A 26,568-nucleotide genomic window follows, 5' to 3' on the forward strand; every position below is an offset into this window, starting at 1 on the left:
CTTGAAATAAGTTACAATAAAAATTTACTTTTTCACAATACTTATTTTTTTAAGATGCATATATATATATATATATATATATATATATATATATATATATATATATATATATATATATATATATATATAAATATAAACACAAACACACACACGAAAATGACAAAATAAAAATGAAAAAAACCTCACATCAAAATTACAAAAACATTAATATTAAAATACATTTTTAAATAAAGAAATTTGTATCTGTGATACTAAAATAAGATCAGTCAACAGCCAGAAAAAAAGTACATACCATCTTTTTCTCTGTTAAAATCCTTTCAGAATACCAATACAGTCTGAAAAAAACAATAGTTTGGTATAAGTACAAAAAAACGTTAATAAAATCTGCAGAAGCAAATAGGTGAGGTTTAATAAAAATTAAAATAATAACGAGACGTTGTCTCAAAACTCACCAGTCGTGAAAGACATTTTTTCATTTGTTTATTTAAAATAAAATAAAATAAAATAATAACTGTAACTGTTCATTTGGCGCAATCCGGCAGACCCCACCCACCTCGCCGGCAGCCCCGCCCACCTCGCGGCAGCCCCGCCCACACGCGTCATCAGTTCTGCTATGCGCTGATTCCTGCAGACCCCACCCACCTCGCCGGCAGCCCCGCCCACACAGCGCGTCATCAGTTCTGCTATGCGCTGATTCCGGCAGACCCGCCTCTGCTCAGCGCAGTGATCCGACAGTGTGTATGAGAGATTGTGAGTGTGTGTGTGAGCGTGTGTGTGAGAGAGAGCTCCAGCGTTAGGGCCGAACACTGAGGTGTCAGCTCATCCGGACACAGGACAGCCATGGCCCTGCTCGATCTAGCCCTGCAAGGCTTCTCCATCTTCGGCTTTCTCTTGTTCATCGTGCTCTGGCTCATGCACCTCGTGTCCATCATCTACGTGTAAGTGAACGCGGCATCACTCGTTTGAGAGAGAGACCGTCAGACCGCTTCCGTTATTTTTAGCGACGCCGATCGCGCGCTTGCAGCGTAGACAGATTCGTTGATTGTAACTGGAGCGTTGTGGCGTGTCGCGGCGCGTTGCGTCGCTGCGTCGCAGATGGGCGTCTGGCTAACAGAGCTTTCCTCTTCGGCTCGCGTGAAAACATGTTCACGTTGATCAAAATGTTCCTCCCGCTATATCAGCCGGGGCTGGATGCGTTCATATTAATAATACGCCAATCATTCACGCGTTAGCCCCCGGGCCGGTCTTACATTAATATCTTTTCTTTTCGCTAGCGATGAGAGTTAGCATAGCTGCTGCGCGCTGCTCGTGTCGTTTTATTCGTTACTTTACCAAGTCTAATGGGTTTTTAAACCACTCCGGGGTTTGATTTCTCAGGGGGCTTTTATTAATTGTCTGTGGTGGGAGTCAGAGCTGCTTCAATTAGCTTCTTCGGCAACCGGCTTTCAGGGTTTCACGTTAAATGGAGTGTGTTTATGTATTATAATGGTTTTGTTTGGGTAAGTCGTGTTTACCAAAGTCTCGTTTGTTTACAACTGAAGAAAGCTACAGTTTTCAATTACGTGAACCAGTGTTGTTCATCATCTCCAGTTTATCACCTGTTGTCGTATTATGTCTATCATTGGCATACATAACACTTTTAAGTCTTTTAATGTGTGTGTGTGTGTGTGTGTGTGTGTATGTGTATATGTGTGTGTGTGTGTGTGTGTGTACGGAGTTGCTTTTGCATATAGAAAGAGTTAATTTGCAAAAACCGATAACCTTTTTTTCACAAATCATGTTTTTCATTGTGCATTCCAATCTTAATCTCAATCCAACTGCATTGTATTATGTCCAATGCTTCTTAAAAGCTAGATGTGTGAATGATCTCCTGACTTGTGGAGTACATCATATGATACTCTGGCCGTAATGAGCTGAACTTTGTTAACTAGGGAACTGTGGGTCGGGAGTTTCCTCCACCTGCAACGATGTGTCATGTGAGTTCGTCTTGGTTTCTATCACGCTCTGATCCTACGACAGAATACACGCGGCGCTCTAAAAGCCAGACTTCTGCTCTGAGCTAGGCTGATCCTAAAGGCTGTTTTTGTTCGTGTCCGTCCGCCTTGCAGGATTGTTTTTTGGGTATTTGCAAACTCCCAAATGATGTGTTCGTATTCACCCGCTGATGCAAAAACAGCCAGGGTTCGAGAGAAGGTCACAGTGGGTCATAGACCACGAGTCCATCGTGCACGCGTTATAACGTGTTACAATATACTTACGACATACTGTAACGTTTCCTCCGTACTCAGTAGGTTTTGTTGCTTTATACTTCTCCCTTTGGTTTTAAGATCTATTTTTAAAACAAGTTGGTTCTTAGAACCACACCAGCAAGTCATTATGCCCTCATAAATGAAAAAATCTGACTGAAATTGAAATTGACATTTTATATAGCGAAAAGATGACCGTAATGTTTTTTTATTGCTGTCTGTTATTTCTTATGCTTCGCTATGGTCTGCCTACGACACGCTACTGGTGCCGTCACGGCCGTGAGTCATTCGTGAGGTCACCCGCATCGATCGGCTGTGAAACGGGAGCAAAAGCACTGAATTTCATGATCAGGTTATAACCGAGTTCAACTGCTTTCTTTGTAAGAGATAGCGGTTCACTTGTTGAGCGCCGTTACGTCGCCCCTGGAGCCCTGATCATATCTTTTTGTGAGTGGACAATGATCTGTTATTAAGTTTTCTTCATAAGTTTGGAGTCAAAGGTATTTTATTATTAAGTCTCGGGCATCCTCAGATTGTGTCTGTGGAGTTTCAGCTCAACAAACCCCCATAGATCGTTTATAATGTCATGGGTTTTTTTTTTAGAAAGAAGCACACTGTTTAAATGCATGTCTGCTGCTCCCCACTATACCAGTTAAGGCCTATTTCCTGCTAGCATTTGAGCGCTAATCGAGGCGATGAAACGATGATCGTCACCAATCACGTTCGTATTTTTTAAGCGCGTGAACGCTACGGCCGTCAGCGGCATTTAAGAATCCACTCAGCAGCGCTCAAAAACATCTGTTTGGTTTTGATTATCATGTCTATCGAGCTAAAACCATGCTTCTGATGAGGTTTTTTCTTCATTTTCACGTCTTATTGCGCTTAAACTGTCAAACACACACAAGGTAATGTTACAAAACGGTCGGTTATGTCTTTGAAGATGAACAGATGGTAAAGAAATCGCATGTTAATATTACACTGTAAAAATAAATCTACCGTGTTGCTGGAATTCCACCGTTAAAAAATACGGTAACGCTACCGTTTTTAAAGAACAATTTCGGTTAAATACCGTAATTTAATAGACCGACATAAAGGTGATATACCAACCTATTAAAGCACTGAAATCTGTTTTGTGTCATCGAAATACGCTGATAAGCCCATCGCAAGCAGCTTTTAAATATGAACATATATAAAAGGCGCTCAGTGTCATAATAAAACACCATCACCACTCGTTAAACTAAAATATGCAATAAAAATTAATTTTAGATGTAACATCCAATCCTAATATATGTAACCGATAAGGAAAAACAAAGAAGAAACGGTGATTTTAAAGAAATAACGCCAAATTAAAACTTACATTTTGTTTCCCTGTAAATTTTACAGGAATTTACCGTTTAAGCAGCTTTTTACTGTTGCATTCTCACGAAAACTGAGCTTCCGAGAAAGGCTTACCAAAAAATGTATTGTTGGTAGAAGTACCAAGCGCCTGACGCATTCAAAGAAAGTTAATTCAAGGGAGTCTTTTAACGTGATGTTTTTTTTCTTTAATTGTTTATCTGATTGGGTAATTCTTCAACGTCAGCTTCGGAGAAACGTTAAGATGAAGAAATACAGGTTGGGTGATGTAACGCAGATTCGTGGAGTCCCGAGTACACCTAGTTTCAGTAGTCAGGTGTGAAGCCCATCCTGTCCTCGCCCTCCGCGCTTCCTGATTCCTCAGCTCTGATGTTTCTCCTGCGGTATGTGACGCTTGGCCCGGTGCGATAGGATCTGTTTAGTAAAATTGCTTTATGTAATCCTTTCCTCTTTGCATAAAGCTGGGAAGTTGCGCGTGTCGTCATGTGGGCTTGCCGCAAAGGGAAAGGACTGGTAGTTGGAACCAAACCTAATTGGTTCACGACAGCCAGATACGAGTCTTTCTTTTTGAAGCGGAGTTAGGATGGCATTCGAGAACTTTTGAAGGAAATTTTGCAGGAGCGATGTATAAAGCACAGACGAACCTGGCGTGGGGGAAATGTTTCACCGTAATGCAAATTATTGTGGATGGTCTCTATTGAAATGACTGTAAAAATGAGTCAAAACGCTGGAGATACTGGTCATTTTTGTCGTCGTGCTATAATAAAAAACACTAATATTGCAGCATTTTCACTGACGTCACCGCAAAGACAAGTAGTAGTTTCATACAGTGATGCAAGATCATCAGGTGACTGAGAGCCACGCCTCTCCTCAAGAAGCACCTTCATATCTTCAGAACAAACAACGCAGGTCCATCTACTTAGATTTGTTTAAACTCGAGCAAAAGCAATAGCGATCCTTGTTTGACTTTGCAAACACTAATACTAAACCAAACGGAACTCCTGTACACCGAGGACCGGCGCGTGACGTTTTTTTTTTTACGCGCCTCCCACGTACGAATCTTATTTGTGCATCTAGGAAATAATGCTTTGTTTTTAAAGTTGTTTTTCCGCCTCGGGCCGTCTGTGTACCGTGAGTAATCAAAGGGAAATGAATTTCAAATGGTTCATTAAAATTTAGTCATCGCTATTTTCAGAATCTGGTCTTTAGCGGAAGTTTTGGAGCGCAGGGTAATGGCGCTGATGGTGAGAGGCGGAGAAGACGAGGCCTTGTTGCCCCCCGTATTTAACAGAGCGTGAGACAGCCGGACACCTCCACATGAACCGAGGAGGAGCTGATCCCAGAGCTTTCAGAAATTCCCTCCCTGACTCATGAGGAGCTGAGTAAACATTACACACGCGTCAATGAGCGGCCTTTCCTTTACTAGCGAGTTTGTAGCCATGTCATCAAAAAAAGGGCTAGACGGTTTTTTGCCTTGTTTACGGTAATAAGACGAAAACTACAGAGAGAAGTGTGGTGGGTAAGGTGGATGACGGAATGAGTGAGCGTGTGATCGATACCGGTTACGGTTTGGTACCCAGTATGCAGAACTAATTTATAATCATTGATTGTTTTTTTTTTTAAATATTGCATTGGAAATATTAACATAATAGAATATTAAACATTATAAAATAAAAACAGCAGCGACAATTAATTAACAAAATTTAAAAAATAATGTAAAATTGGGAATTTTCATTGGGCCGTAGATAAGCTAACTCTTAAACCACGTTTCTTCTCTTTATGTTTTGCACGATTTTTGCCGATTTTAGACAGGCCTTGTGTTACCTTGCGCATATTCACCGTGTTAAAATTAATTACTGTTTGAATATATCCGCACAAAACAAATGGCTGTTTTGTTTTTTTTTCAGGGCAAAGTGATATAGATTAAAAAGAAGGTTTTCAGATTGATGTTTCAGTCTGTCTAGTAGGAAACGATCAAGTATTTGAATGCGCCAGAGCAGAAAATGGATCTGAAAATTCCACATTTGCATGTGATCATAAGTTCACACAGTTTCTGTACTTCTTTTTTTTTTTTTGTATGCACACAATACATCAGGTTAGCTCCATGAACATGGACGGATAACAAATTTTCATTAGCTTTAAAAAACATTGATGGTCATTAAACCGATTATCGGTCTCTTTAAATTACACATCTATGAATAATAAAGTTTTTATGCTTGTAGTCGAAAAGGTTTAGACACAGCAGCGGTGTGCGTCTTTTAATCAGTTATCCAGTAAACGGTTGATGCTGAAATATCCTTTATCATGCACTAATAGAAATGACAGCGTCTAGTAGTTTAACTCTACTTTTCTTTCTTTTAAATGCTCAGTCTTTGCATTTAGATGGAGCTCGATATGTGTTTTGTGTGCAGGATGTGGCAACGGTGATGTCTTGGCAGTCGAGATAGACAAACTCCTCTCAGAATTAAACAGCTAAATCTTTCTTCCAGCTTTTAATGGCTATTGGTGTCTTGGACGCTTCTGCACTTGTTCTGTAGAGTGCTGCTGGCAAGCGTGTGAGGAAAGACTCCAGACCCTTCAGACAGGAACGGATAGGAAGTGCGCGCAGTTCCTGAGAAGAGGAAGGACTTCTGGTCAGATTGCTCCGGTTTTAAAATCTCTGTAAACGGTGACACGGTAAACGCTCATTACCTGAGCATTGTGCCTTTAAAAAAAAAAAACAAGAATAGTTCTCGGAAATCGTTGAATAGCGTTTAACATCCAGGAATGCTCTTTGATTTACGTCCTGAAACCGAGCCAGAGAGCTTCTTGTAACATAGTACTCGAGTTCAGTGGACTTACAGGAACAATAAACATAATAAAAGATGGCCACCTGACCTTATAGACCTTTGAGCACCACGAGACTTCCTTCATTAATCAAAGTATGACAAAAGTTTGTGAAACTGGCCAAAACAAATTGTATACTGAAACTGGAGTTAAGTCGGCTGACTAAACCAGTTGGATCACCTTCCTTGTCGCGGTACATAGGTGACCTATCAGCTGCCAGTCAAAGTGCAGAAAAACAGTTGATCACTGTTTGAAATAATACACCATCCCACTGCATGCTTGTGTTCTGCAGCCTTCATTTGTTTACTGCAGGCTGCTTGCAAATAGAGCAACCAGGATTTGACTCTATATGTGCGGCATCGATCTGGATCCTGTCGTAGTTTAATTGGCTTTAATGTTTTTACCTGCAATACAGCGTTTCTTACTGTAAATGATTTCAACGTGGAATTCTGATTATGATCGCGCAGCAGAAAAGGCCGTGTCCTAGCTTCCCCAGGATTTCGAAAAAACCTCCCTAAAATTCAGCATCCTACACGAAGGAAGCGACATGACATCCTGGTTGCATGAATATACACAGAGTTCAAACGCATTCAAATTTCCCCCCCGTGGACGCCTGATGGATTTGAAGTGCGCTTATAAAAGTAATGCGATAATGCAAAAAGTAACTGATTGCGTTGGTAAAAGTACATCGTTACGTTTATTCGTGTGATTTGGGCCGGGCTCATTTTCTCTCTTCATCAATAAAAAAAAGAAAGACAAATATGTTGGTCATTTTTGGTCTTTTGTATGGTTTAATTGGATCATTGCAGCGCAGACACTGATTGGAATACAAAAAGGATGTTTGTGTTAGTTAACATATTTGCTCGTCAGTAGATTAGATGATAAAGTAACTTGCATTTATAAGGTTAATAAAACGTTCTTTTTTTGGTACTACCGTCTCTGAAGCTTCATACAGAATTCAGATCTGGTTCGATTTCCTGCGTTTTCGCATCCGTAGCAATTGTTTTGATAGGACATGATGAAAATGCATAATGTAATCTAAAAACGCACCTTTTTTCTCTTTTTAGCCGTCTGCATCTCAACAAGAAGACCACAGAAAAGGTGGCGTACAGCAAACTGGCTGGCGTGTCGCTGCTGAAGCCCCTCAAGGGTGTGGACCCCAATCTCATCAACAATCTGGAGACCTTTTTTGAGCTGGACTATCCCAAGGTACCATCCACTAAACTCTTTGACCTTGTTCTTGCACGTCATGTCGAGTTATTATTATTATATGCGTTCGTTAACTTCAGTGTGTAGCTCATCTTGACTGTGGCTTGAGGAGAGCCGTGCTATTATCTTCCGTGCAATCAAACGGGTAGACAAAATAAAGTGTAGATTTAAAGTTGAATCGTGTTTTTTAACAATAAACAATTATAAGTGAAATGTTGCCATTTAAGTCTCATACTTCAGGTGGCTTTTAAAGTGTCCCAAATATATATTGTTCATGTGGTTATGTGGCACAGAAGTGTGATTGAAAACATCCTGCAAAGGTTTTAAATCTGAAAGTGCGCCGTGTATAAAGTTAATGTCTCTCGAAAGAAAGAGTCGACTCTGAATCATTGAGACGAGTCGTTTTTAAAACGAATTTCAAGCCTTGAAGTCAACGTGAAACATTAGCATATTGCTGCCAATTTGTTTTTTCGTGAGTCTGAATGAAAACGCAAATTCATGTAAAAATTGCCCGGTAACGCTGTACACAAAGCAGCGCTGGGCTTGATCAGGCATCGCTCAGAGAATCAATTGGGAGTTATTGAGCAAGTAAGATAAAAATATAAATGCTTATTATAAGGTTTTTTGACCTTGTCCGTCTGTTATTAGTGACTCCAAAAACCAAAACACGAACCTTTCATTACTCGCAATGGAGGCGCTTTAGGAGATTGTGTCACGACCTTACTTTTGATTCAGCGGAATGGGGCTACGTTACTGCTACCGTTTGTTTTTAAGCATATATAAATTCAGATTTGGTCCAGCACACATCCTGTCAAAACCACCGACGTGTTGTTTGTGTGACACTGCAACTTGTGACTCTCTGTGTTGCATCTAAGTGCTTGTGCGAATTGTTTAAATTCGAAACAAAAATGTCGGTGGGTCACTGCCTGCACCCCGTTGATGGCGACGCTGTAATCCTTGGGTAGGCGAGATGGCATTTATCTGTTACACGCTGCTGCTGTTTTCCCGCATTGCTGTCATTTATGCGTCATGTGTGCCTCGGTTTATATTCTCTGCAGTCCTTTTTTGCTCGTGGCTAGAGGCAGGCGGCGTCGCTGGGATGTTTTAAAACACAGAGGCTGAATTACAGCGGGCCACCAACATAGAAAGCAGGAGGTGATGATGCAGAAATTCCCAGAATAACCGCTGCTTTGCTTTCATGTAAATAAAGTTTATGTTTTGGGTTTACAGGGTATACTGATAGGGAAGTTCTCAAGGCACTGGCTGGAGTCTCTAGATGCTCCAATTTTCCTGGCAAATGTATGTATCTGAAGCCATCCCAGGACATGCTTTCCCTCATAATTATGTAAAAGTAAGACCTTAATTTTTGCATAAAGAAACTAAAGCCTGGTTTTAGCATTTTGCCGTAAGCTTTCATCTCTGCAATGACATTTTCATTATAGGGCGAATTTTTAAAAGTTGGGGGTCGGGACTTTGAGACGTGTCGTACGCTCGACAAAAATACAGTAAAAATTTTGGAATATCATTCAAATTTAATACAGCTCTTTTCTGTGCGAGTATGCTGTAAAATGCATTTTTATTGCTGTGAGCAAACCTGAATTTTCAGCATTGTTGCTCCAGTCTTAAGTGTCACATGATCCTTCGAATAAGCTGATTACTGATCAAAAAAGAAAAGAAAAAGGAGATCGTACATTCTAAATGGGCTTAATATTTTTTTGGAGGGAAATAAGGCCTGGAAATGTTCTCCATGAGGTTCACCCTTGAGGATTTGCTAAAGTTGGCAACTGTGTTCAACAATAATGAAGAGGTTACCGTAGACGTGATGGAAACACACAGGGTGCGTCCCCTGATAATACATACTTATCTTTGTTGCTGAGCACTGCCACCGTCTAATTACAGTGTTTCTATTTTGCATCGTGACTTGAGCACAAAGCTTTTGATCAAATCGCTGATGCTTTTCTAATGAGGAGCTTTTCCAGGTGTGGCGGCTCTGCGAAACAACCCATTTACCGTTGGATGATTGCGCTCTGTTGTAAGCCATCTGTCAGACCTCCTAAATTAAAAATGAAATTGATCTGGCATATAATATGCTGTTCCCTGACCTACCCTGAACAGAAAGTCCAGTCCCCTCAATCTCTTGTGACTCTATTGTAGTTGATTGGTAGTAATACTATTAGTGCGAGTCGCGCTGCATTTGTTTGCACGAACCTGAATCGAATCTAAAGGCAACCGGTTTTTTCAGCGCCATGATTTCTGGGAGGGTTTACTCTTCATTTTGTCCATGCGTGAAAAAAAAAATTGTTCAACTCTGAAATTAATCAAATGTTTACTGAGTACATTGCAAATGAGGTGGCATAATCAGCTTGGTTTTCTGGGTCAACATGTTTCATATTGGACCTTTATTGAATTACAGTAAAAATGCTAGTCAGGGTTTCTCTGTTTTTGTACAGTAGCATGCAATTTCTCTGATTTGGTGGATTACGCTTTTTACTGTTCTGAAAATTCAGCAATTTAAACATTTAAAATAAAACAAACAAAAAAGATCAGGTCATTGTGTTTTTTTATTAAATTTTATTATATTTTTAGATGAATAAATGTGAAGACCTAAGTGGTGGTGATTTATTTCCAGAGATCGACAGGGTTATCTGTAGAGTTTCACATTGAGTCACCGGCCAATGAGGGTCGAGGGTTTTTCAATTCTGAAATTAATTCAATCGTTACTGTGTATATAATAAGTTAGTCGCAAAAGTTGTAACTTAATCAGTTTGTTTTCTGGGTCAGTTTTTAGCATGTTTTTGGACCATTATGGTATTACAGTAAAAATGCTAGTCAATGTTTTTTAATCTAAAGCAGTACAGATTATACTACTATAAAAATCAGTTAAAAATTCTGATAAAAAGGCCACAAAACTAAGTATGTAGTTTGCTGTGTAACGAGCTGAAATTAGCATAATGCTCTCTAGCTTGAGTGTGCTAGTCTGCAAAAACTCACATGACCTTCTTTTTTGCATTTTATACGCGACTTCTCTGATTGGTGGATTGCGCTTTGGGGGTTATGGGTAGTGTAGTACTTAAAATGCAGCAAATGAAATCAACTTATTTCAGGTTCAAAAACCCCCAGAAACCCAAGCGATGAGTCATTATTTCCTGGGTTGTATAGAATAATCTGTAGACCGTGAGTCACCAGGTCTCTGTAGTTCATTCCACCGATCAGAGTGTAATGCAGCCTCTAGTGTTGATGGAGGTGGATGCTCTTCCTGTGGGATTGGAGACGTGCCGAGGTGCATTATTTCTGCAGCGGTGCATTCAGACGTGCAGCTCTGCAGATGGGACATTCTGCTCTATTTTCCGCCACACAGCTGTTTGAGCGGCACAGATGTTGATTCCTCCTCCAGCTGCTGCTCTTTGTAGGGTTGGAGAAGTGGTTCATTTGTTTAGGGGTGTAGTTTGCGAATTTTCGAGTGCCGACAAGAGAGGAGGGTTTGTTTTAATGGCCTCTGCTCTGAAGGAATCTGTTGTAATCATCTAGATCTAGAAAATCTTTCTTTTCAATCACTTCATCTTAACCAAGCAGTATCCCTGTCTGCACCACACTGCTGCCGACGCCACACAATCACAACCAATCGGATGTTTCGCATTCAACTTTTAGTTCTAGTCCCCTTGATCTGATTGGGCAATGTTCCAGTAAATTATTCCTTATCTTTGTTCTTGGAATTCCAGGCGGTCTGTCTGTTTCTTAGAGACGCGCAAAGATTGATTTAGCTATGAGGAACCTTTTTTTAGGAACTTTTTCCATTAATTTAGCCATAGAAAAATTAGGTTGATATTTATCGATAATGCACAATGTTGGATATTTGCTCATTTAGATGATTACAACCTTAAAGTGAATATAACTGATTAAAAATTCTTCATATCCATATTTCACACTGTACGTTGTATGCAAAATTAATTTCATGTACCTTTTAAACAATTGATTTTAGATTTTAATTCTAGTTTATTAATACATTAATTACATATTTATTTATAGCTGTACTATTGAGAAAAAAAATAGGCTTATCATTATTGAGGTTTACAATAAAATCTCTTTTTTATTATTATTATTGAAGTAGATTTCAGGATATTTATTTATTTGATCTTCTTGACTATACACGCCAGCTGTGTATCAACATTATTGAAATGAGATTTCTGCATTTTTCCTAGTTCTTTAATTCTGTAATTCCCAGCCTAATCAGATTTTTTTTTTTAAAAAGTCTTCAATTTCTCTTCAGAGAGATTAAATAGCTTCCCTCTTTTAAACAGATGGCCTAAAGCTTTTGCCATATGCAAGAGCAAGTCTAATTTTCATCCAGTCTTACCTTTATTAAAAATGCGTAATGTCCAATTGAATCGTTCCAAGGCTCTCAAATTCAAGTCCTTGGGTTATAAAAATGAAAAATAATGAATTGCTTTCAACAGATATGCCAACAGACTTATTTCCGGAGCATTGCAGGCGTTCCATTGAATTGCAATTTGCATATTTATTGTAGTTTTCTGTGGATGACACCTACTTTTTAGTTTTAGTCCACTGTCAGAACACCTCTTTTTCGGCATGTGTTCATTGTTTTATGGTTCTTTTTCTTGTTTGTCAAGGACCACCGTCACTCAGTCTTGCCTATACAGGCTAATAGTCAAAGGCACGACATTTTTCACAAAAATAAAATAATTTAACTCGTGGAATTAAAAAATCTGCCAATGCAGAAGTCTGACAAATTTTTTTGTTCAGTTAATTGGTCTAGTTAATCTCCATTGTTGGTGCAGTTTACCATTTAAAGGTGTAGTTCACTCATAATTGAAAAATAGTTTTTCTAAACCCCGTAAAACCCTTTTTTGATGGAGTCTGAGAGCTCTCTGACCCTCCGTAGACGGTAAGGATCTTTACACGGTCAAGATCCAGAAACATAGCGAGGTGATCGGTGAAATAATCCATGTGACATCAGTGGTTCAATTATAATCCCTAGTTTTACAAAGCTAAGAGAAAGACTATATTTAACAATTCGTCTCTTCTACATCACACTGGCGTCATTTTGGAAAGTACCTACGGCGTCATCCGGACCCTTTCTTTTTTTTTTTTTCTCGCATACAGAAAGCATTCTGGTATCTTCTGTAAAATTACAGCTGAACCATGGATCACTTCACTGATCTTCTTGCTATGTTTCTGAGGTTTGATCGTGGTAATATCGGTCAGAGTTCTCAGAATGCATCATAAATATCTTCCTTTGTGTTTTTATGGGTTTGGAACGACATGAAGTTGAGCAATTAATGACACAAGTTTCATTTGTGGGTGAACTTGACCCTTTAAGGTAGAGAGAAAGCGATAATTCAGTGCTTGAACAACTATAGCTAAAGCTTGTAATATGAGATTTTGTTGGATAGTATTTTTTTTTATGTTTATTAGTAACACCAATTTCATCGGCTTGACTCCCAGAGATGCTCGCGTTAATAAATGGAATAATAATTTTGTGTAGTGAACATAGGTACACAAAGATGTAAAAAAAAAAGCTTACTGGGGTGTGTTTAAGAAATTACTATCATTTTATCTACTTCAAAAATTCATGGTTGTCTTTATTTGTTAAATTTACTGTAAATTTCTGAGTGAAAATAGTTTCAAGCGCAGTTTTTTTTTTTTACTCTGTGTATGTGCAAATGCATGAAAATTCAACAAATAAAATAACTTTTAAGCAATCGTAATCTGGACATACAGACACACTTCAGTCTTTTGTTCATTAAATATTTTAGCTGGTTCTGTTTATGCATTCAGATCCCAGTAGCAGTGCGTTACTTGATATAAACACCTAGATTTTTTGTAAAGACCGTATCGCAGTGATGGGTCCAAAATTGACCTCCAAGTGAATATTTCGAATATTATTAAATGTGCCGATCTACTCATGCTCCCAGGAATGTTAAATGACGCACGAACACAGAGAAATGTGATCTGGATGTCACGAGTGCCAGATGTTCAGCCGTTAAGAGCTGTTCAGATTTACCACGTTTATCACCAACAAAAAAAGCGCACCTTTAAATCATCAGTTTTTGCGTGCCGATTTGTCTGGGTTTTTTTTTTTCGTGATCACGTGCTGATTAATACCTTCTGCTTTTACTTGTTCTTAAATAAACTATCTAATGTTTATGAATGACATTCAGGAACACTTTTTCCAACGCGTGTCACCGGAGGAGGAAAAACAGATTTCACGCGGTTGATTTGAGCAGTGGTTTCATCTGGCGCCGCAGTACTCAGAATTGCTTTATGTGTTTGGTTTCTGTGTTCTAGTGAAAGACACACCTAACCCACGGTACATTGCTTGGCGTGTCACTCCTCTTTTGTCATCAGCTGAGCTTCAGCTTCCTTCGAAAGCTGGGGTTTTTTTGGTTTGGCAATTAGGGTTCCTGGAATAGACGTCCGGCACTTTAAATACGCAACGCTGGGAGGGATATAAAGCCAGAAACGCTGATCATAACAGACTTCGGAGGTCAGGAAGATGGCCGTTGGTGCCTTTTCTGCTGTTATTACTCCATTTGCTTTAGAAACTTCGTCCTTCTTTCTTTTATTACTACTTTTGTGGTTAGTTATAACTGTCACGGAGCTAACCAAAGTATGAGAGTTATGTAATTGCAATGTTATCTGATGACCAAACTTTTGTCATGTCGTTGCCACAATGAACTTTATGACATTTATCGGTTAGTAATTGGGACATTCTACAATGCTGTGGTTCCATGGCTGTGCGTTCCTTTTTTAAGTGTGTTTATCTATGGGCGGACGCGTGGTGGTTTAACCTCGTCCTCAGAGTAATTTAAAGGCCATTTCAGCAGAGGTGAACGTGAATGAAGTATTAATTTCAGTATTTAATTCAGTTAATTTATTTAGGGAAGTACCAAGACACACAAAAAGTAGCCCAAAGCATTAATAAAAACATTAAATAATTATATAAAAAGCTCAGCGAACGCGATGTGACCAAACTTTGGCAACACTATTAATCATCTTTAATTCTTTCAGTAATTTAAATAAATTTCATGCAGAGACTTCTATTCTTTTATTTTATGTTAATAAATTTAAAACCACAGCAAAGTGCATTTTAAGACACGGAGTCAGAAATGTTTGCACGTTAAAGAAATTAATACGACCTCCATGCATCCATTTTTTTCCATGCATTTTAAGCAAAATTGTTATGCAAATGCTTGAGGATACAATTTTATTTAAACCTTAAATGCACGGAAGGTTATTTACACAAAGCATGATTTCAGTCTACAAAATATAGCCCATGTTTGAAGGTGTTTTTAATGATTTTTGTGCTAAGTGATATACTAAATGGATAATAATAAACCAGCTTGTGTGAATCAGATTTATGTTTTAATGCTATCTTTAAACACGAGCGATTCTCTCTTGTAATTTTGGACACTCATGTACTGAGAGGGAAGACTAATGTTGCACACTTGGATTTCTCCTAGCTTGTCATATTCCTTCACTGCCTCATGTTTAGTCTAGTTTAGACTCTTCCTGATCTTGGCGCAGTTGATCAGAGGCGCTGCTGGTTTCTCGCGCTGGATGTAAATCGGAGGGGCTGCTTCCAGACGGGTCTATAGATGACTGAATGAGGGGCCCGCGGCCTTTCAGCGCAGCACTATTACCCCACTCGGGGTTACTGTCGCATACTCGCGTCTCAGAGAGCACAGAAAAGGCCCTTTGTCTTTGGGCTCCTGTGTCCCGGGCCATAGCCATGGCAACATAGTGGCCGGAGGGGGACGGGTGTCTCTGTTCTTTCTCACTTCGGCCCTGGTGCGACTCCAAGCCTCAAACTGTCTTCCCTGAACACTTTTGTTATGTGGCCCGCCACGCTTTCTTTGAGCGCTGTCAGCTCGGATCGCTAGAAAATCCAGAGCAGCTTTGTGGATCCAGCGCTTTACAGGGAACATATTCAGCTCCTTGATGCACTTTTTTCTACTTCAAGTATATTTTTGGCAGATGCTGTTTGCACCCCAGTGTCTGTTACTATATCGGGTGTTTCATTAGTCTATTCTTTTTGGATTGTGAGCTAAATAGTGAGCGTATAGGAAAGTTGTGCCACTTTTTTATGCATTTATTTGTCCTCTGGTTGAGGAGAAAAGATGAAATAAGCATCTGTATTTAATTGATTTATGCCAACTTGCATACAATATATATATATATATATATATATATATATATATATATATATATATATATATATATATATATATATATATATATATATATATATATATATATATATATATATATATATATATATATATAAATTTTTATTTTTATATATATATATATATTTAAAATATTATTTATTTATTTATTTTATGTTTGAGTCACAACCATACACTCTCAGAAGCTGCACCTTTTCAAATATGTACACTTTAAATACTAATATGTACTTTTTGGGGTACCAAAATAGAGCCTTTAGGTACAAACACGTTGACGGCTTTTGTATCTTTATTCCTGAGAGTGTGTTTTTATGACGGCCTGAAGTTGACCTGCACTAACTAATGTAATGTCAGTTGATCTGATATTTTTGGACGTTTTTATCTTTTTATCAGCGCTGTCTATCCACGTGCACCTCATGACACATTTAGAAGCCAGACATTTCTCACATATTTTTCATATTTGAACAGCTTCAAAAAACACTGTCATACCACTTGTCAGTATTTTATTTCATTTTTTTTATTATTATAATGGCAAGATTTTCCCTCGATCTTCCCTTCTGTTGTATCCTCGTGCTCAAGCAGGTTATGTTAATGCTGCTTTCATTCAGCCACATAATGCTCACCAAAATGCCTTGAAATGATTCTTATCCGATATGTAGAGACGGTTAATGCTGTTAATATGAAACTTTTATAGCGTCCTGCTTCACACAGTAGAAAGTTGATGAGCAAGCTTTAACCAGTTCACCCAGAAACAGCTACTGAATCTCAGTGCAGTCACTCTTATTGTTCATTTCTTTTTATAATTATTATTATTATTTTTTTTTTTCCAACAAAATCTTACCATTTGTTAATATATCTTTTAAGACTCATTTTGGGTTAGTGAGGTATGTTTTACTTTTTTTTTTTTTTTTTTTTTTTTTTTTTTTTTTTTTTTTTTTTACACTTTTATTCAGCAAAGACGCATTAAATTGCTTAAAATAGTAAATGCATTGATCCCGGTTTTCAGTAATTGTAATTGGTGCATACAATTCAGCTTTGAGTCACAGGAATAAATTATGTTTTACAATATATACATGCATAAATACAAATGGTTCTTTTACAATTTTTATTGTATTTTTCACTATATTAAAACAGCCTTAGTAAATACCTACTTTTAGAAAAAATGTTTGTTTGGTCAGCATCTTTACTCTTTGTGTAATGAATATATTAATGTCTTTCCATTTTTATATATATATATATATATATATATATATATATATATATATATATAAAACTCATAAGCAGCCATTGTTCGATGTCCTCACAGCGGTTTGTGCTGCACTCTGGGAAACCGAATAGCGTCTTAGAAACAGGCAGCGTTTATGAAGTGCGTGTCGAAGCGTATCGTCGCTCCCTAATAACTCAAGTATTGTTTCTGCCTTTTTCCACAGTATGAGATTCTGCTCTGCGTCCAAGACCACGACGATCCTGCCATCGATGTTTGTAAAAAGCTGCTTGGCAAATATCCGAACGTAGACGCCAGGTTATTTATAGGTAAGTGTGTGATGATAATCTGGCTCTTGTGCCGAGGAGCGCGTCTCGTCCCTCGCGTCTTTTGGTTTTGTTCAGTCGTGTGCAGGGAAATGGCCGGGTCTCCGAGGAGCCCCTTAAGAGCGTCTCAGCTGTGTATACGCAAATGTAGCTCTCGGAGTGGATATTGATTCTTGCTCGTTAGGAACAGCTGGTGACTGGAGCGGGTGTCTCTCTGGGGTCCTGTTATCCGGCCCGCTGCCTTCAGTCAGGGGACGGGGGCTGTCCTGGAGATGTCATCCGCTGCTTTGTATCAAGCCCAAGCCGTGTTAGAAAACATGTAGCGTCTGCGAGGTCGTGTTGCTTTAAACATCTCCGAGTGGCTTACCCAGCAGCCTTTGTGAAATGCATTAGTGCTCTCAGAGGCCCTGCGCCGTGTGATCTTTAGGTGTTCAGTCCACAAATAAACAGCACGTCCTTAAAGACGATTTAAAGAGAACTCTAGACCCGTTTCACAATTTATGGAATTGCTTGATCAATGTAATATTTTATCATTATTACGATCATTATATTTTTAAATATGACTTCTGCTAATTTGCATCTTATTTTAAAGTCACAAACTTTACTCAAATATACTTCTTTGATCTTAAAAATATCTTAATTTTTATTATAATAATAACTATCATCATTGTAAGTATGACTTCTATTCATTTCAATTTCAAATCAAGTGTACTGTATTATATTCTATTAATAGTAATTATATGACTTCATGATAATAGTGATGTCAAACCGTTAACCACGTTAACATTTGTATGTGTATTTACATGAATATATTTATACATGAACTGAGAATGAACAATACTTTTACAGCATTTAGTTAATGCACTGTGAACTAACACCAATGAACAATGAACGACTGTATTTTTATTAACAAAGATTGATAAAAAGTGTGATAAATGTGTTCTTCGTTCGTGTCGATTAATGCATTCACTAATTAACAAATGCCATCTTGTTTTAAAGTGTTACCCAAAAACCTACTTTGGGTGTGATTTAATCACTTGGCAACAATAATATTGTTTAGCATATATATGATGCACTAACGCATTAAACGAAAACTTTTATTTTGGATGGGATGAATCCCAATGAATCAACTGACAGCACTGCATACAAACGATCAAAACAATGCTTTTTAATATACTTCGATATCCGGAAATTTGATTATTATTCGTGCATCCATTATAGAACGACAACAAGAACTGACAAAACAAACCGCTACACTCGATGCAATCGTTCACGGTCCTAACGCGGCTTCTTTTCTCTTCTTCTTCTTGTTCTAGGAGGTAAGAAAGTTGGCATCAATCCAAAGATAAATAACCTCATGCCAGCTTACGAGGGGGCAAGGTACGAACTCGTCTGGATCTGTGACAGTGGCATTCGAGGTGAGTCGACTCGAGACCGTTCAGCGAACGCATTCCTTTTATTATCATTCTTTTTTTTTTCCCAGACTGACCTCTAAACGACTTTGATCTCATATGTACAGTGAAGCCAGACACTCTCACTGATATGGCTAATCAGATGACGGAGAAGGTGGGACTGGTTCACGGTCTTCCTTACGTGGCAGACAGACAAGGATTTGCCGCCACATTGGAGCAGGTCAGCAGCCTTCACTAGTGACCTTCTTGTCGGTCGCCTGGATTCGGCTTTGCTTTTATTAGATGCTTGTGACACGTCATCGCTATTGTGTGCTGAGATGTAGTTCTGTTGCTAATAGAGACTTGAAATGGGACACCATATGTTCCTCTGTTCCTTTAAAGCTCTTTTGCCAAACCAGTACGATATTAAAATTCATCAGCCGCTCACAGTGTTGGTTTATTTATATTGTTTTTATTCAGCTCCATGTAAAACCTGACCACTAGCCGTCGCTCGCTTAAATGAACGTTATGCTGTTGATGAGCTACAGAGTTCAGAAGTCAATATATTGGCGTGCTACATCGACGGCTCTGCTAATAAATAATCGTCAGAAGTGTGCATGCAGCTGTTAATGCGTCACGTCTTCGGAGATTAATTATGTGAAACATAAACACCGTGTGAAATCCTGCAGGTTTATTTTGGAACGTCACATCCTCGTTCCTACATCTCGGCCAATGTAACGGGGATCAAGTGCGTCACAGGGATGTCTTGTCTCATGAGGAAGGACATCCTGGACCAGGCGGGCGGGCTGATAGCGTTTGCTCAGTACATCGCTGAAGATTACTTCATGGCCAAGGCCATCGCTGACAGGTTTGCCAGACTTGTTGAATAATCAGTACACTGATATCACGCTCGCTGTCTTTTAAAAGAAAGAAATGATCTATAATCCCTATAAATCTATAATAACCAGAACTCTGATTGACTGACTTCTGTGAAACGACAAAAGGAGATGTTTAGCTGAATGTTCACGCTGCCTCTTTTCCATACAGTGAAAGTGAAGGCTGTCATTCTGCGACGATCTGCGTTTTATATCACTGATTCACTATTATAGGTTTTGTTAATATTTTTTAACTGTGCCGTCACACGCTTCAAAAATAAAGCTTTTCGTTTGCAAAATAAAATACAAAGCAAATTTATAAAGCATTTATAATGACACACATGCAGCATATATTAAAAAAAAAATTTATATATGTATATATATATATATATATATATATATATATATATATATATATATATATATATATATATATATATATATATATATATATATATATATATATATATTATATATATATATATATATATTATTATATTATTATTTGTATTTTATTTTTACAGTTTAATTTATTTCAGGTTAATTTATAACAATTATAGCAATTACAATAACATTGTAACAGTGCTTAATACAATCTGCACATTTTTATTTCTGAAGCCATACAGTATCTTTGAGTAACTGACGCCAAATCTAATTCACTTCTATGTATATTCAGTTATTAGCCATCAAGGTTTTTAATGTATACCTGTTTCAGTTTTGAGTCATACAGTAGAATTTAGGATGTCCTTCTAGCACAAATTTAATTTAATGTCTATTTATAGCTTGACAGTCTGGTTTCCCAATGTTTTCATTGTTTGGAAAAGATCATCTCAAGGTCATATGGGTGTGGAGCAGCATGACGGTGAATAAATCATAAACAAATGTTTTGTTTTGAATGAAAATATCCCTTTAACGTGCATTCAGAATCGTATCTTTCAGCCTCAGCCAAAGTGTCCTTTATTTGCCAGTGCAATGATGTGGTGTTTCTCTTGCAGAGGATGGAAATTTTCCATGGCAACGCAGGTAGCCATGCAGAATTCTGGCTCGTACTCCATTGCACAATTCCAGTCTCGCATGATCAGGTACGGCACTTGTTCAATCAGCTTTTTTTTATGTCCGCTAGCGAAACCAATCTGTTTTCCTGATGGGGCCACCTCTGGCGCAGTAATGGGACTGGGTTATTTTTGTTGCCGTTCGCAATTTTCTGATAGCGTTGCTGATGGATTCCTGCCTTTTCAAATTGCATCATAGTACGATTTCGATATGTTTATCAGAACAAGCCATCCAACTGTAACACACGATGTTGTGTTTGCGGCTTTAGATGGTACCAGTTCCCATTTTGTGGTGCAGAAAAAAACTGCTGAACTCATCTCATTGTTATCTGCTGTTGTTAGATGGGCCAAACTGAGAATCAACATGCTGCCGGCCACCATCATCGAACCCATCTCGGAGTGCTTCGTGGCCAGTCTTATCATCGGCTGGGCCGCCCACCATGTGTTTCGCTGGGACATCATGGTGTTTTTCCTGTGCCATTGCTTGGCCTGGTTCATTTCAGATTACATCCAGTTGAGAGGAGTACAGGTGAGACACCATGCACGGCAGTCTTCGGTCACTTTTTATTTTAAACATGGGCTCATTAAACGGTAGAGTTTTACCGTTTTACCTCCGGCTCTGGTGGAGCACTTTTAGCTGCAGCTTAGCATAGATCATTGAATCTGATTAGACCGTTAGCATCACGCTCAAAAATGACCAAGATATTTTTCCTATTTAAAGTGACTCTTCGGTAGTTCCATCATATACTAAGACAATGGGAAATTAAAAGGTGCATGAGAAGGAACTACTAAAGTGCTACTTAAACTAAAATGTAACCCAGATTCCAGCTCTCGATCCTTTCTTGTACAAAACCTTTTTTTTGACGATCCGTTTAACTCCTAATAGATAAAATCAAGCCTCGCTCTATTGTTTCTGGGATGAATTCCACTGCCAACCTCGTTCTATTTTTTTTTTGAAGAAACTAATCTTGTTTGACATCCAATCAACTCTCTGAAGAAAAACCACAAAGACAACCCAAGCAAAGGTTGAGCGAAATTGCTCTTCAAAGCTGGAACATTTGTGGGTTCTTGTTGTAATTCTTCTTTTTCTCCTCAAAGGGCGGCCCTCCGTCCTTCTCCAAGCTGGACTACGCAGTGGCCTGGTTCATCAGGGAGTCCATGACAATTCAGATTTTCTTGTCCGCTCTTTGGGACCCCACCATCAGCTGGAGGGCGGGACGCTACCGGTTGCGTTGCGGAGGTACGGCAGAGGAAATCTTGGATGTTTAAAGGGCACCGTGTGCCTGGGACTATGCACATGGACACAGAACTGAGAAGATGAGGGTGCAGATGGACAAACGGACTGCTACTTTTTTTTTTGTTTGTATGTTTTGGGTTTTATTCCAACTTAGTTTTTAACCTGTGACTTTAGCAAATAGATTATTTATGTCCTTGGTGCTTTTTTTTGGTTTGTTTTCCTGTGCCGGTCTCTTGACTATTGAGACCTCGTTCTAGATGAGCCAAAAGTTGTGAAGAAACTGTCTGGCGAGGAGGCGGCACTTCAGTGGGCATCAGTAACCCTGATAAAATCCTAAATGTAACTGTTTTTTATTTTTAAATGTCCCTGCAACATGTTTAGTGGTGGTTGAAACAACTGTATTTCGTGACATATCCATTTTATGATGAGTCTGGACGAACAGTACAGTTTTTAACAATAGCGGGGTGGAGAATGACTGAAGCCTTTTAAAACGAATGGATCACTTGCTTATCACAGTGTTGCTCTCAGCATACAGCACTCTTGCCATATTTTATACATTTTTGGACTTTTGAAGGCTCGAAACGGATCCACTCAGGTCCATTTTACGTTTACTGGACAGAGCAATATCTTCGGTAGAGGTTATACATAGGGAACTGTGGCATACTGTTGACGACTCCTGTACATTCAACATGAATATCGTTTGAAACTTAGTGCCATTTGAAGAGCAAGCGCTTTTATTGTTATCATTTTGTCATCTTTGCCGCTTTTCTTCAAGGTCTTTATCTTCCCGCGCATCGTTCTCTGCAGTACTTGCTCTCGTACCAGGATCAGGGTTCGCTAAAACACATTTCCTGCCCTGCTGCTGTTTCGTTCGAGAAGCTGTCAGTATTTTCTTGACGTTTGACTGGATATAAACTGTCCAAACATTTCATCCCATGCCATTTCAGTTAGCCCTAAACCAAATTCTCTTGACTTATTTTTTGGAGTTGAAACTAAATTTGGCGTGAGTTGGTGTGTGTTCAATTTCATGTTTAAACATTTGCACTACGATGCATTTCAAAATATGACAGTCGCACTCTACTCGTTCCCCATTGACACAAATACTCTTACAGTCAAACAGTATTCACGAAACAATTGACATTCTTCTCCATCTTCACCCACTTTTTTTTTTTTCATGGTTGTATCTCGAGAAACTGCTTGTTTCTATCTCGTACTGCCAGCACTTTGTTGTTAAACAGCTCTTTCTGCATTTTCCTCATTTTTCTTGCTGCTATAAGTTCTCAAATCATGCCGCTGATCGTGAAGAACCCTTGCCAGCGCTGGCAGTATTGTTTAAGAGATGTTTAACTCATTCACCTGAACTGTTCAACCCTTGTTGTTATTTTAAAACCATAATATGTGATTCAAAAAAAACCAAAAAAAAAAACAAAAACCTGTTGGCTTGAGCCGTATGCATGTGTCTTCGTATTCCATCAGCTGCCATTTAGCCCAATGCCAACCTTCCATTGTTTGTGTGTTTGTTCTGGTGTTGGTTTATTATTTATCATTTGAATACATCTGATTTTGTTCTGCTGAACGCTTTGGGCTGACTGTTGGAAATAAACAGTGTTTTGTGCATGAGGCCACGAAATGAATGACATTTGTTCGTAACATGGCAGTTGAAGTATCAACTTTCGGCGATCAACCAATTAGCAATAATCGTATACTTTTATTAGATTTACTCTATTCAGGCTGTGAAACGAAAGCATGCTTCCAAACACCGTTTCTCTGTCCGTTCGTGGTATAATAAACATTTCAGATTTTGTTGAGCGTTACGCATTGATCGTACCTCAGAGGGCCTCATTCACCAAACACGGACCCAGTTTTTGCCAAATCATTAAAAAAGAAAAAAACATTCTTACGTAAACTACATGGAATTAATTTGTGCAGCCATTTAATAAGTTATTCAATTGAAGGTAACATATATATTATAAACTATTCATTTTGGCGTCAGTTCGTGCAAACGTGGTTTTGCGAATTATTCCAATAATTCTTGAGTGAAATTGTTGCGCTGAATTGAATAATTTAATAAATTCTTGCCTTAACGTGGATCGAATAATTAGTTGATTCTCGCGTAAACGATCAAATTGAATTCTATTCTACAGCTAATGGTTTCAGGAAGTTATTACTTAAGAATGGTTTTATGAACGACTAAGAAATTCATTCTGCTTTTGAATAAGGCCCGATGCGATGTAGTTCTTCACCATTGGTTAAAACCGAATGTACCTTCGCATGAACACGTGACTAACATTTTTTTTTTTTTTATGTTTACCGGAAACGTCTGAAATTTTAGGGAATGGGAAAGCTGGCATTTTCTTGCAACTGTTCTTCAAGTTCCTCTCTTTGACTTTCAGCCGTATCTTCTTGCGATATATATGTGTGGAATATTGTGTCAAAAAGAAAGTTCACCTCATTTACGAAAAGTCTACGATGCACTGTAAATTTCCCGTTTAGACTTTTCCCCCTCTTCGTGTGGCTGTGAGAGAATGCTGCTGAATGCGTGTTTTGCAGAAACATTGCCTTTTTTTGAGAAGCCGATTCTGAAAGGATTGCTTTATCGTGACGTTCGGTGGGGAACTGGACTTTTTTTTGTTTTCCCGGTGAGTGTACAGTCGTATGCGTGTCGGATTGACATGTTTTGTGGAAGGCTGGTGACCCGTATGGAGCCGCGTGAACGCGACAAAATAAAACGAGTAACACAGAACCCGCTCTAACGGACGCCATTTACAGGATCTGAAACTATACGGTTGTGTGTGGCCAGTCGGTCTCAAAATCTCTTGAGACAAAGCCGGTTTGATTGTCATATCCTGTTACTTTGCAGTTGCGACATTTCCCTCTTTCAGACGATCTCCAAGCGACCGAGAGAAACTACCGCTGAAGGTTTACCGTGCGGTCATCAGTCGGAGTAGAAAAAAAAGTCTAGTTGTGATCCACTGCTTTTATTTTACGTGCTGTAAATTTCACGAAGTACGAAAAAAGCTTTTACGGTTTTCTTTTTAAATATGTACAGTTTATTTATGAAGTTTGGTTGATATCCATTACACACACTGCTTCCCAAGGCTTAAATTATCATCGAGTTGTACATTTTTATTTGTTGTTCCCTACGAGTTTTGTTGGTTTTTCTGCAGTGTAAAGGTATGGCTGGACAGACTTCGGTTTTTGAACTTTTGTGTTATTTTGTAGATGTTGTGTACTGTACTCTTGATGCCGAATGCGTAATCCACAGCTGGAAACTGTGTCATTACAGATAAATTAAAGCTTCATGAAGCAATATAAGAAGTGCGTGTTTCCTGCTTTCAGTCTCTTTATTGTTTCACTTACAGTAGTTGGTGGTTCGCTGCATTAAAATACAATAGTTTCTTTCAAAGCCATGGAAGTCCGTTCCCTGCCCTTCTTTCTGACTTCCTGTGTGTTTGAGTTTCTGTGCCACCATTCATTCACCACATCACATGTCTGCAACTGTAAAATGCGAAATCGTCCACAGGATCTAGGCATGACTTTGTTGCTCGTAATATCATTTGAATTCACAGAAAACCTATTTTACGGATGCTAATAAATAGTAACGTACCCTGACCTTAAAAATGAGGCTTTAGCTGTTTAAGCTGGCATATGATTCATAAATTCTAGTCCATGATTACAGATTACATGAAAGCTAGTTCGTCCAGGTTGCTCATTTTAAGTAAGCGCTTTTTAGATTACTTTTTTTTTTTTTTTTAATTTAAAATACTGATATAAAAAAAGCAAAGAGAAAGAAGTGCATTCTATTTTTTGATATCAACATCATAAAATGCATTAAACATTGCATTAAATCAACAGTTGCTGAGGGTGACTGGATATTATGATGATGATGATGTGTTTAGTAACTTGTATGAATATGTGTTTCATGCATGGTCTAATTGCTTAATTGGTTTGACACCGTTGTATTTAGTATTTTTAGGGAAAATTAGAAGAAAAATAGACTATGTATAATCATCTAGTCCATAAAAAGGGATCAGGAGCAATTAAAGATGCAATATACTCTAATTATGAGGACATTAACTGCTCAGTAGTTTGCAGTACAATTTATTATTTTATTTTTTTGCAATGTTTTTGAAATAAAGTCTCATATTCACCAAGGCTTTATTTTAATCAAAGATAAAGTGGAAAAAACAGCAATTTTGTGCAAAATAAAACTTGAAATATTCTGATTTGCTAATGTTAAAAACTATGGAACGCTTTTCTGCCACGGCATAAAAAAATAAAGGTAATTAAACCTTTTATCTCACGATTCTGACTTAATTTCCTCACACTCAGTGTTCAGAATTGTGACTACACTGTCCAGATATGGACAAAATATCTTGTTTTGTCTTCAGCAGAATGCAAGATTATACAGGTTATTGCAGTGCAGTAGTGTGTGTTAAAGGTGAAATGCTTGGTATTTCCTACAGCATCATTTCCTGTCGCCCCTATCTCTTGATTGATATCACTGCTTTTGATGCATCTGATGTCGGTCCAGTAGTTTCGGTGTGTATCTGTAAATAACGGCTGAGGGATGCAAGCGTGCTGGTGGTCAGTGCTCTGCGTTTTCTCTCTTTCACTGACCCCAAAACACAAGATCCCTGCC

At 38.5% G+C, this 26,568-nt stretch overlaps 1 protein-coding gene across 1 annotated transcript; it reads left to right on the forward strand.

Moving 5' to 3' along the window:
- Positions 1–700: 700 nt before the first annotated feature.
- Positions 701–25,236, forward strand: ugcg (UDP-glucose ceramide glucosyltransferase). The gene is made up of 9 exons (XM_043250279.1): positions 701–938; positions 7,496–7,637; positions 17,272–17,374; positions 18,688–18,789; positions 18,891–19,003; positions 19,452–19,630; positions 20,633–20,719; positions 21,032–21,218; positions 21,788–25,236. The coding sequence occupies exons 1-9, from the start codon at positions 841–843 to the stop codon at positions 21,956–21,958; spliced, it is 1,182 nt and encodes a 393-aa protein (XP_043106214.1). The 5' UTR covers positions 701–840; the 3' UTR covers positions 21,959–25,236.
- The last annotated feature ends 1,332 nt before the right edge of the window (positions 25,237–26,568 follow it).

Source organism: Puntigrus tetrazona, chromosome 10 (genome assembly GCF_018831695.1).
Source record: "Puntigrus tetrazona isolate hp1 chromosome 10, ASM1883169v1, whole genome shotgun sequence".
In the NCBI taxonomy this organism is placed as follows: domain Eukaryota; kingdom Metazoa; phylum Chordata; class Actinopteri; order Cypriniformes; family Cyprinidae; genus Puntigrus; species Puntigrus tetrazona.

What these genes read in the sequence shown, in the direction of transcription:
- ugcg (XM_043250279.1), top strand. Translation starts at nt 841, where the DNA reads ATGGCCCTGCTCGATCTAGCCCTGCAAGGCTTCTCCATCTTCGGCTTT. An exon ending in TTGAGCTGGACTATCCCAAG is followed by an intron (nt 7,638 to 17,271) that starts GTACCATCCACT and finishes CTTTTTCCACAG; the next exon opens with TATGAGATTCTGCTCTGCGT. An exon ending in AGACGCCAGGTTATTTATAG is followed by an intron (nt 17,375 to 18,687) that starts GTAAGTGTGTGA and finishes TTCTTGTTCTAG; the next exon opens with GAGGTAAGAAAGTTGGCATC.